General features: G+C 33.6%; 1 protein-coding gene across 7 annotated transcripts in view; it reads right to left on the bottom strand.

Moving 5' to 3' along the window:
• Positions 1 to 12,792, bottom strand: part of LOC127735795 (uncharacterized) — a 216,451-nt gene that overhangs the window by 22,382 nt on the left and 181,277 nt on the right. For all 7 annotated transcript variants that reach the window (XM_052246113.1, XM_052246115.1, XM_052246111.1 and 4 more), the window contains 4 exons: positions 8,847 to 9,007; positions 8,086 to 8,191; positions 7,463 to 7,608; positions 2,685 to 2,884 (listed from right to left, as the gene is read on the bottom strand). In XM_052246113.1, coding sequence (XP_052102073.1) covers positions 2,685 to 2,884; positions 7,463 to 7,608; positions 8,086 to 8,191; positions 8,847 to 9,007 — 613 coding nt within the window. The remainder of the gene's footprint in view (positions 1 to 2,684; positions 2,885 to 7,462; positions 7,609 to 8,085; positions 8,192 to 8,846; positions 9,008 to 12,792) is intronic.

The raw sequence follows: 12,792 nt of genomic DNA, 5'->3' as shown, positions 1-12,792 counted from the left end.
GGATATTTTTATTACATTGTTCGACAATCACAAAAATGCATGCAAAAATTTCTGAATATACAGTAAAAGAAAATTAATCACATTTGATAGAAATATTGATTGTTGCTAGTTTTAAGGAGAAAGATAAAAATATCGCATAGGATAGTTGTACACATGAAATACAGTTTTCAATTTTGAATTTATTGCCACTTTGTGGTACTCTTTTACATTGAAGAGCAAAAAAAGTGTACATTTCTACGTAACATCTACCATGCCTAATTTCTTATTTCCATTACATAGGTGTAATACCACCAAATCATAGTACGTCACATTTGGTTGCATAAGAAAAAGGGTGGAAAAAAAAACATTCCCTTGAATTTGACAGTTGTAGGAAATTAATCCTACATTTCATTGCAGTAAAAAATTTCTGAGTCATAAACATATATCTTGGGTGTTTCAAAGCACCATTCTTTTTTTATTTGGTGTTTCTATAGAATATTTTGGAAGCTTGAGGTTTCATGGTTACTAAAGCTTGCACACAGGAAAAAAAGGGGTGAAAATTTGATTGGTTAACTTCCAGTGATGGATATTTTCTTATATGCAATGAAATGTTATGTGAAATTTTATCTGTAGTACTGGACAGAATAAAACTTTACTCATGCCAAGTATTTCTTTATTTGAAGCAAAGATCAATTCTGCACAGTTTTTTGAAAAGTGCAAATTTAACAAAGACTAATAGGGGAAAAACAATGGTGGTATTACACCTAATATGGAAAGCTGCACATGCACCTTTGACCTTGTATGTACTCTTATTTGTTAAAACTTCATGCTATTAAAGTGAAATATTACAAAAATGAAATATTCTGAGTGGATTGAGTCTCAAAAACACATTTTTAGAGAAAATAGCCTTGAAATAGGACTCTACCATGGATATTAGTAGACAGAGCAAGCCATACTTAGAGTTTTGTTGAGCTTTTTCTGACTTTTTCTCCTTATTTCTTATATTTTGCTATAAAAGAAAACTTTTTCCCAAGTAATACTTTAGTAAATATACAGTTATAAGTAAATGAAATTATTTTTGAAGCAGTAACAACAAATTATTCACTTAAAGGGAAGCTTTTTATGTTCCTCTCTGATGTGCGGCGTAAATTTAAGTTTTACGTAAGTACTTATTGAAACCTCCATGGAGTCAGTAAACTTTTATCTTGATAGTTCATTCAGCTTGAATACTTCAATTACTAATTCCTTATCACATTTCTTGCATAAATGTGTGAAAGTTACCCCAAAATTTTGATTTATTGGCCTAAAAAGTAAAATTTTGAGGAAATGAGGGGTATGAATGGACCAAATGGGACCTTATGATGAAGACAAAGAGGTCTATAAGAGGTATTTATCATCATAGAGTTATCTTTTGTGTCATATTCAACTGTTTGTAGGCAGATGAGATACATATTTGATCATTAATTGGTCCACACTATATTCTATCATACTGCTGCTTGATATGGGTTTTTGAAGAAATTTTGCTCGAATCGCTGTAGATGTCGTCTTACATTATACTACATTTTTCTCAAACTATTGAACTGATTATGGCAAAACTTAACAGTTATGCTTGAAATAACCAGTATTACAAAGGAAAAAAATTACATTAAGTTTATTCAACAAAAAAGTCTTCTTTAGGTGTAATACCACCAAATCATAGTACGACACGTTCGGTTGCATACAAAAAAGGGTCGAAAAAAAATATTCCCTTGAATTTGACAGTTGTAGGAAATTAATCCTACATTTCATTGCAGTAAAAAATTTCTGAGTCATAAACATATATCTTGGGTGTTTCAAAGCACCATTCTTTTTTTATTTGGTGTTTCTATAGAATATTTTGGAAACTTGAGGTTTCATGGTTACTAAAGCTTGCACACAGGAAACAAAGGGGTGAAAATTTGATTGGTTAACTTCCAGTGATGGTTATTTTCTTATATGCAATGAAATGTTATGTGAAAATTTGTCTGTAGTACTGGACAGGATAAAACTTTACTCATGCCAAGTATTTCTTTATTTGAAACAAAGATAAATTCTGCACAATTTTTTGAAAAAAGTGCAAATTTAACAAAGACTAATAGGGGAAAAACAATGGTGGTATTACACCTATAGGTGTTATAATAAATTTGGCAACAAAATCATTCCTTGGTTATTGGCATTTACTGACAATTTCCACAATAGCAACATTCTTTCAAAGTTAGAACTCTATCAGCTGATATGATAACTGTGATAATGACTTGGCTACGGAATTATGACTTATTTTCCTACGCCTAATATTTGGTTCAAATTTAGACCTTACCCTATATTTAACTGATTCTGTGTTCATGAAAACTTGTCAAAGGTTTTTGATTTGTTTGACTGTTGAATATGAGAGTTGAGTCAGTAGTAATGCCTAATAGAAATGGTATGGTAGTAGTGATATCACAAGTTTGAGAAATATGACTATGCCATAGATTTAATACCCATTTGAGTGAAAATATTGTTTATTAAGGGCAATAACTCCTGTGAGAAGTCGATAAATTGTCTCAGTCATATTGACATTATTGCTGATCCTTTTTGCAAACATATCCTGACAAATTCAAATTATACATTGTAATACATATTTAATAAGTGTAACATATTTGACCACTGAAGATGACACTGCTGTGTCGTTATCAGCTACTACTTACTGAAGATGAAACTGCTGTGTCGTTAAAGGTATGGTACTCAGTGTCTAACCCAAATCTCTGGAATTCATCAAAGATGAATTGCTTAGCAGTTTGTTTGTAGGCACTATGTTCTGGGGCATGGTGTCGTGTATCAGAAAAGTGAGTTCTGATAACTATTTTCATATATTCTAAATCAGCTCTAAAATACACAGGCCCCTGTCCTGAAATTCGAATAGATAAAAAGTTATGTGCAATATGAACATTGTAAATTTAATATTCATGTTATTTATAAGCATATGCATCTGTGAAATCAAACTTCAAAAACAAATAAGCATAGGAAGATGAAAGACAAATATCAACAATAGGAAATTTTAATACTTTGGTATGAAATGAAAGTGCATGCAAAGTCCAAACTTATTCATCAAGTAAGGTCTGTCTAAAATACTTTAACACATTTATGTCAACCCGTGAAGCCAGATATGATTCCATTAGTAATCAACTACCATCCAAAAATAAAAAATCTTAACGGAACCATCAACCAGAGGAAAGATATCCTCAAAAGAACTCCTGAAACTCAAACCCTCGCGAAACAAAAACTCATTGTTTCATATAGACGAGCCTTATCAATCAAACAAATACTAGTAAAAACCGAAATTGTACGCAAACAAACCCGTAAGGGTAGCCACCCTTGCGGAAAGAATTGCTATCTCTGTAGATTAATGAAAACCGCAGAAAGTGCAAAAAGTACCGTAAACAGTTACCAAATAGATATTAAACACGAAATTACATGCAACACAGAAAGTGTGGTGTATTTAATAGAATGCAAACAATGCAAAAAACAATACATTGGTCAAACGGGAAATAGCCTAAAAGAAAGATTCAGGGGACATCTACAGGACATCAACACTGAGAATAATACAAAACCAGTCTCGAAACACTTCACCTCAAATGGTCACAATAAACACGACGTCACCATAACAGGCATAACAACCACAGAACAAAACATAAACGTCAGACTAAGAACGGAAGAAGCTCTTATACATAAATTTGGAAGCACCGAACCCTGGGGCCTTAACAGACGATATGGCTAATACGAAGATTACCAAAAGAAAAGAAACTACAGGAACTTTCACAAGACGATTTAATTGCAAAAAATGCCCGAAAACTTTCTGCAGTATTTCTACTTTACGAAGACACCATAAGGAACGCCACGAACCAGTCGCAACAATGTTTGAATGCAAACATTGTGTTGCAACCTTCACTAGAAAATCAAATGCCGTAACACACCTTAAATCAAAACACCCAGATAAAGCCAGAGAAGATTATAATAGCTTCCAACAAAATCCTCGTGAAATGGCCAAAGCAATAGAAAAATGGAGACCACCATTTGAAGCCGTACAGAAAAAAGAATGGAACGGGAAAACACCTACATTCAGGACAATACCAGCTAAATCACCGTATGAGTATCACCAATCATCCACCTCAAAACCGAAAAAACCCTCAACAAGTGATTTGGAACAATACCTGTACCTGTCGGATTCCGACTCTTCTTTAAATAACACTCCGCAATACATAACAAACGATTACGGTTATGTCATGGACCTTACTCAGGAAGACTACATAGACCTGACAACAAGCAGCAGTGATGAAACCATATGTTTAGATGAGCTACCGGAAGAACTATGGGACAGACATGTGTTTGTACATTCTATTTATAACATTTTTAGCTGAGACAATAATAACACAGAGTTGATATACAAACAATTTTAATTTACTTTCATTTTCATGTTGACAATCTATTTATATACATTTTCTATTTATACTTTCACTATTACTTCCCTTTCATAACAACTACTATACTATGACGTTGTCACAAGACAACCCGATTGTACACTTAAGTATGTTCAATGTATTATTTGTATCCTGATGACGGTGCCCTAGGCACCGAAACATGTCGATCAATAAATTTTCTGCAGCAGTCCCTCCAGTGTTGTTGTTATAAGACTTTCTACATTATTGTGTTTCATCATAACGACCCTGCATACCCGAGGTATCCACTTCAGGGACTCTAACTCACTACAGACTCACCAGGCGTTGGTTCACTTTCGTTTGTAAACATTTATGTCAGTACAAAAACATCAGTGTGACAGTACCTTTGAGTGTTCTATGATTAAATATTTCTTAGATTTTTAAAAATCAAATATATTCAACTGCCTTTGTTGTTGACTTGCAGTATACATTGTGTAGTTAAGATTGATATTTTTAATACAATGATGTTTTCCCAAGTTGAATTATATGATAAAAAGAACATCACGTGACATATTTCATAGCAGATGTATTATCAACCCCCAAGCCTTCTACTAAAATTGTTATGCAATAATTTGATAGCAATTGGATCTTATGTGGACTTATGCAGCATAAAACTGTGTATTGTTGCAAAAATGCCTAAAAATTGTTTGTGCAATACTCTTCCATGAAAATGTTTTAGCAATATTTGATTCATCCTTCTTAATCAAAATCTAAACTAAACTGGAAAGCCTGTAAATCTGAGCGACCAGTAGACTCAAAACTCACCTGGATAACTGAGTAAAGCCTTTGAGCAACCAATAGACTCAAAACTCACCTGGACAACTGAGTAAAGAAGCTTCTGTCCAAGCTTATTGATATTTTATAGTGTGTCTTTCTATGTTGTGATGTTACACTATTGTTTCAGATAAGGGTGAAGGTTTGGTACCATTAAAACATTTAATCCCAATGCAAATGTTTGCACCTGTCCTAAGTCAGGAATCTGATGTACAGTAGTTGTCGTCTGTTTATGTAGTTCATACGTGTTTCTCGTTTTTATATAGATTAGACCGTTGGTTTTCCCGTTTGAATGGTTTTACACTAGTAATTTTTGGGGCCCTTTATAGCTTGCTGTTTGGTGTGAGCCAATGCTCTGTGTTGAAGGCCGTACCTTGACCTATAATGGTTTACTTTTATAAATTGTTACTTGGATGGAGAGTTGTCTCATTGGCACTCATACCACAATTTCCTATATCTAATTTGAAAACAGGGCCCAAAATAAAAATCTAAATGCACAATAAGATTCAGCCAATCATACAGCCGCAATAATTCAGTTTTTGATGAAATCAAACAAAGTTTAATTTTGGACCCTTTTGACCTCAATGTAGACCAATTTAAAAATGGGGCCCAATATCCAAAAAATTATACAAGGTTAGAACCCCCAAAAATTAAAGACTTAATTAATCCCATCGAAATTGGTTAAAACATTTGTATTTGTTTTCAATTGAAGATTTCTTGCTTTTGTGCAATACTGTGCAATTGAAGATTTCTTGCTATTGTGCAATACTGTGCGATTGAAGATTTCTTGCTATTGCACAATACTGTGCAATTGAAGATTTTTTGCTATTGCGCAATACTATACAATTGAAAATTTCTTGCTATTGATCAATACTGTGCAGTTGAAGATTTCTTGCTATTGCGCAATACTGTGCAGTTAAAGATTTCAAAAATTTGAAATTTCAAAAATTTTGAAGAAAAAAAAAGAATCCCCCCCAAAAAAATTGGAAAAAAAAATCCCCCCAACTTTTTGAACCCCCCCACCCTCCCTTTTTGAGTAATTACCCCCAAACTCAATCCAAGCCTTCCCTTTAAGGTATGGAATCTTGTAGTACAATTTTAGAGAGACCCATACACTTAAACACAAGTTATTGCCTGGAAACTAGAAAAATGCTTGTTTTTGGCCCCTTTTTTGGCCCTAATTCCTGAACATTTGGGGCAATTAACCCCACACTCAATCACAGCCTTCCCTTTGTGATATGGAACCTTGTGGTACAATTTCAGAGAGATCCATACACTTACACACAAATTATTGTCCCGAAACTAGAAAAATGCTTGTTTTTGGCCACTCATTCCTAAACTGTTGGTACCATCACCCCCAAAATCAATCCCAACCTTCCTTTTGTGGTATTGAACCTTCTGGTAAAAATTCATAGAGATCCATTCACTTAAACTAAAGTTATTGTCCTGAAACCAAATATGTCTTCGGACGACGACGACATCATAGCATTATACAACGCAAAAAATTTTTTTGCGGTTGTATAAAAACTCACCTGGTCAACTGAGTAAATCCTTTGAGCAACCAATAGACTCAAAACTCACCTGGACAACTGAGTAAAGCCTTTAAGTGACCAATAGACTAAAAACTCACCTGGACAACTGACTAAAGCCTTTAAGTGACCAATAGACTCAAAACTCACCTGGCCAACTGAGTAAAGCATTTGAGTGACCAATAGACTCAAAACTCACCTGGCCAACTGAGTAAAGCCTTTCAGTGACCAATAGACTCAAAACTCACCTGGCCAACTGAGTAAAGCCTTTCAGTGACCAATAGACTCAAAACTCACCTGGCCAACTCAGTAAAGCCTTTAAGTGACCAATAGACTCAAAACGCACCTGGACAACAGAGTAAAGCCTTGAGTGACCAATAGACTCAAAACTCACCTGGACAACTGACTAAAGCCTTTAAGTGACCAATAGACTCAAAACTCACCTGGCCAACTGTGTAAAGCCTTAAAGTGACCAATAGACTCAAAACTCACCTGGCCAACTTAGTAAAGCCTTGAGTGACCAATAGACTCAAAACTCACCTGAACAGTTGAGTAAAGCCTTTGAGTGACCAATAGACTCAAAACTCACCTGGACAACTGAGTAAAGCCTTTTAGTGACCAATAGACTCAAAACTCACCTGGACAACTGAGTAAAGCCTTTAAGTGACCAATAGACTCAAAACTCACCTGGACAACTGACTAAAGCCTGTAAATCTGAGCGACCAATAGACTCAAAAACTGTTTGCATGATTCCTTCTAAAGAGTCTCTTGTACACCTTTGTCTATTAGCTGTTACACTGCTTATAACACAGTTCAGGAAATAGTTGTACAACCTAAAATAATGAAAAATATTATGTTTATCAAAGGAAATTTTTTGTCTTAAAAAGACAATTCATCTACAACTAATATTGTACATGTGATTTGAAACAAACACTTTTTAGATTACAGTTTAGGAAATATATATACCCTAAAAATGGAAAATCTATTAACAGTTGACCACAAAAAAAACTGGTTTTAACAATTTAAGAATTAAAAGATAAAAGTGGAGAAAAAAATAGTATCAGTCTAAGCTGTGTCAGATATAATAGCTAAGTTCACATGAGTCAAAGATCTGATTTAGATTTCTAAAAAAAATCAAATAATTTCAAAAAAAACAAATTAAGTCAAAACTAAGATTAGTTTAAACCATTTCTAAAGTCTTGAGAGATATAAGAAAACTCTCAAAGTCATAAACAAGAAATCCAAGTCCAATGCCCCCCCCCCCCCCCGACCCTGTGAGATGTTTTAGAAGATTATAAACTTTTACATACCCACAGTTAGTTCCATTGTCTTTATGTTGAGTATAGTTCAGGTATGAAGAACACACCTGTAATTCTCTGGCTATCTTAGTCACATCTGTACACACATCTTCTAATTCTGAAATTTAATGCACTACATTTATAAAGTGTACTTTTTATTATATACACAATGATACTGTTATAATACACCTATTCTCAACTATGAGATGAGAGAGAATTTTAGTGACCTCTATCACTTCAACATTTGATGTAATTCATTATCATCTTTATCTGGACTTGTGAAACTGATGTGAGGATAAAACACAACTGCAAGTAATCAAAACTGTTTTATCAACATAAAATCAACTTCCTTATAAATTAGGAACATTTAAGAACAAATTTACTGAAATCATTGTACAGTACATTGTGTAAAAATGTACTACAATATGAACAAGGTTTGTAAAGTAAACAATTGGATTATACAAATGTCTACTATAAATTACTGTATACCTCCCTCTGGAATTTACAATTTTTTTTATTTTGATGAGCTAAAAAGCATTCAAATGCATTTGAACAATTTTAATTATTAAAACAAAACAGATTTTACATATTGTCATTCCAAACCAAGTACAGATCAATTTTAATAGCAATTATATCTTTTCATTAGAATAAAAGTCCCAGTTTAAACAAACTATTTATTTTCAATCATCTGTGAAACTCATTTCTTGACAATTTGCTTTAAGGTATACCTTAATAGGCAGAAGGGCTGCTGCATAAGAAATTGTGTTCTTTACCTGGGAATGTTTCAACAGACAGATCTGACCATTTCTGTAAGATGGTGTATTCTGGGTCACCTTGGATTTCTTCTATTCTTGTCTTCAAGGTCATCTCAAGTTTTAGATCTGTTATGTTCATATTGAACTCAGCCTCACACCCAGCTATGATACTGCCGGGTCTGCAAAATTATAGATTTTGATGAAGTATCCTGTGTTATACTTGTTTGTTGTTAGATTACAATCTTTCTTCACTTTCACAGTTAAGATGGTATTTTTTTTAATTCCAGATTTAGTTTGATACAAAGTTAAAACAATGAATACATAAACAAATGTGGACACACAATGTAGTTTCTCTTAAATAATTTGGCACAATATATGTGTAGAAGCGTTTCCTTCACAAACATTAACCAAGTTGTTGATGAATACTAAATCTATAAAAGTAATCATTAACAAAGTTAATTTGCAATTTGTTAGAAATTTTCAAAGCATACAAGTTTTTTATATAGATTAGACCGTTGGTTTTCCCGTTTGAATGGTTTTACACTAGTAATTTTTGGGGCCCATTATAGCTTGCTGTTCGGTGTGAGCCAAGGCTCCGTGTTGAAGACCGTACTTTGACCTATATTGGTTTACTTTTATAAATTTTGACTTGGATGGAGAGTTGTCTCATTGGCACTCATACCACATCTTCTTATATCTGAATCTGCAAGAAAGTAAGATATTCATTTTTTTTACCATTTTCTATATAACATTAATAATTATAAATTTTATTTAAATTCTGGTACCAAAGCTTTACCTAATAAAACAAAAACCTATAAAAAAAAATTAAAAGTCTAGAAGTACTGCAAGAAAAGCTCACAAAATTATACCTTTGCACTTTGCAAAGTCCATGATTAGCTAGGGAATTGTATTAGTAATGGCTTACTATGTTGAAGATTCTGATAAAGTTTTATTAAATTCTGATTAGGGGTTTAGCGGATCCAAATGTGTACTGTACTGTACAGATAATACAAAGTTTTAGTCATGCCAGTGAAAGTAAACCCAAAAAGTTATTCAGATGAAAATGAAATGAGAGATTTAAATATACATATGATGAAGACATAATCTTTCAATCAGTTTAATTGAAGTCTGGAGCTGGCATGTCAGTTAACTGCTAGTAGTCTGTTGTTATTTATGTATTATTGTCATTTTGTTTATTTTCTTTGGTTACATCTTCTGACATCAGACTCGGACTTCTCTTGAACTGAATTTTAATGTGCGTATTGTTATGCGTTTACTTTTCTACATTGGCTAGAGGTATAGGGGGAGGGTTGAGATCTCATAAACATGTTTAACCCCGTCGCATTTTTGCGCCTGTCCCAAGTCAGGAGCCTCTAGCCTTTGTTAGTCTTGTATTATTTTTAATTTTAGTTTCTTGTGTACAATTTGGAGTTTAGTATGGCGTTCATCATCACAGAACTAGTATATATATTTGTTTAGGGGCCAGCTGAAGGACGCCTCCGGGTGCGGGAATTTTTCGCTGCATTGAAGACCTGTTGGTGACCTTCTGCTGTTGTCTGTTCTATGGTCGGGTTGTTGTCTCTTTGACACATTCCCCATTTCCATTCTCAATTTTAATTTTATTACATAAAAAAGTTTCAGAAAATTCAGTGGTTCAGCAGCAGTTAGCTGATACAAAATTGAGAAAGAAGGACAAAAGGATAGATGGACACTCCCATACTGCTTGATTAAAAAAAAGGGGGGGGGGGGGTAAAAAAAAAAACCCCAAGAGTCTCCTAAGAGCATAAATTGCCCACCTGGAATTTTGTGTGTAGATCTAGCATCAATGATTATTTTCCAATTAAATGTATATTAATGCATGTTTAAACATGGCTGTAAAAGATTCTCTCTACCTATCATAGTTTCTGCGAAAAACTAAAAAAAATGGTAAAAGTGATCTTTCAAGGGAAATAACTCCTATAAGGAATCAATTGACATTTTTGGTCAAGTCGACTTATTTGAAGGTCTTACTTTGCCTAATATTTTGTCTGTTTGAAGTTTTTCTCTATCTTTCATAGTTCCTGCGAAAAAATAAAAATAAATGTGGATAGTGTCCACATGTGGACACAGATGATGCCCCCGCTTGCATATAATATAGTCATAAAGGGACATAACTGAAGAACAGTAAAAGTGACGCTACCCAAATTTGAACTTGATCTGAGTTTTTTGGTAATAAGCATTGTGTGTAAGTCTCATAACATTTGGTTGAGGCTAACTTAACCCTTTCGCCGACGAATGCCCGTTTATTGGGATTCACGCTTCAGACAGTTGACGATGAGTCCCGGTTTACTGGGATCGGAATACCTCTTTTACATTTCCTGCTAAAAACATTGAAAACACAAGTTATCTTTCTTTGTTGAATACCCGGATGAAAGTGTAAACATGGCGCTTCAGTTTGTTGAAAACCGTGTCAAAATCAGATGAAATTTACGGATTTTACTAGAATTTGAAATAAGGAAACATTTTTTTTGAAAGAATATGGAAGAATTGAAGCCAGACTAGTGTACTTTTTTTACATAAAATGCTGTTTTATGTACAAAAACACTTGGAATGGACATCATTCAGTGTAAGGAATTTGTACAACCTTGTTGAATTTTTCAAACCTTTGCCGTTTTGGGTTAAAAGACTACGATTTTGGGTCAAAAAGTCGAATTTCTAGAATTTCATCTCTCTAATGCTGAAAATTTGCAAATTTTGATTTTTTATGAAGAAAAAATGATCAAAACATTAACAAAACTGTGTCCATGGTGTAAGTGAATAATATAAAGACATAAATAACTACAGACAAGTTTTTATTGATATTTAATATGAAGATCTCCCACTTGTGTCATAATAGCCAGGGAAGCCATCGTCTCAGAGTAGCTTCTGTCAGGCCGGCTATCAGTGAAAGGGTTAAGCAGAGAACAGAAACTAAAAATTCAGCAATTTTTCTATTTGTAAACACGCATAACTCTAGAACGGTTTTGTATAAGTTTTATAACATTTGGTTGAGACAAACTAAAGTTAGAGAACGGTAACGAAAAATTTTGCAATTTTTATATTTATAAAGGGACATAACTCAAGAATGGTAAAAGTGTCTCCACCAAATTTCGCACTTAATCTGTATTATGTAGTAATAAGCATTGTATATAAGTTTCATAACATTTGGTTGAGGCAAACTAAAGTTAGAAAACGGAAACAAAAAATTTGTACTTGATCTTAGTTTTGTGGTAATGAATATTGTGTATAGGTTTCATTATGTTTGGTTGGGGGCAAACTTAAGTTACAGAATGGAAACTAAAAATTTTGCAATCTTTCGATTTATAAAGGGGCATAACTCAATAATGGTTAAAGTGACACTGCCCAAATTCAACTTGATCTGTATTTTATCAGTGGAAGTCAAAATTAAACATTGCATTGTATAAAGCATTGATTGTAGTTGATTCAACTATAATCATGAACAAAGGAAGATAACTCCAATTTTAAAAATTACTTTTTTGCAATTTTTCCATTTATAAAGGGGCATAACTCTAGAACAGTTAAAGTGACGCCACCAAAATTCAAACTTGATCTGTGTTTTGTGGTAATAAGCATTGTGTATAAGTTTTATAACATTTGGTTGAGGCAAACTTAAGTTAGAGAACCGAAACTAAATATTTTGCAATTTTCCCATTTATAAAGGGGCATAACTCTAGAACGGTTAAAGTGACACCACCAAAATTCAAACTTGATCTGTGTATAAGTTTCATAAAATTTGGTTGAGGCAAACTCAAGTTTGAGAACGGAAACCAATTTTGGGACGTACGTACGTACGGACGGACAAGGGTAAAACTTAATGCCCCCACTGCTCCGGCGGGGCGGGGGCATAAAAATAAAAGAACAGAGTTCCAATGTCCCCCGCATTGCACATATTTTATCTATCCAAGGTACAAAGGCAATAAATAAA

This window comes from Mytilus californianus, unplaced genomic scaffold (genome assembly GCF_021869535.1).
Source record: "Mytilus californianus isolate M0D057914Y unplaced genomic scaffold, xbMytCali1.0.p SCAF_3, whole genome shotgun sequence".
NCBI lineage: Eukaryota > Metazoa > Mollusca > Bivalvia > Mytilida > Mytilidae > Mytilus > Mytilus californianus.
The sequence above is the reverse complement of the archived record's forward strand: the minus strand, read 5'-3'. Positions and strand labels throughout refer to the sequence as shown.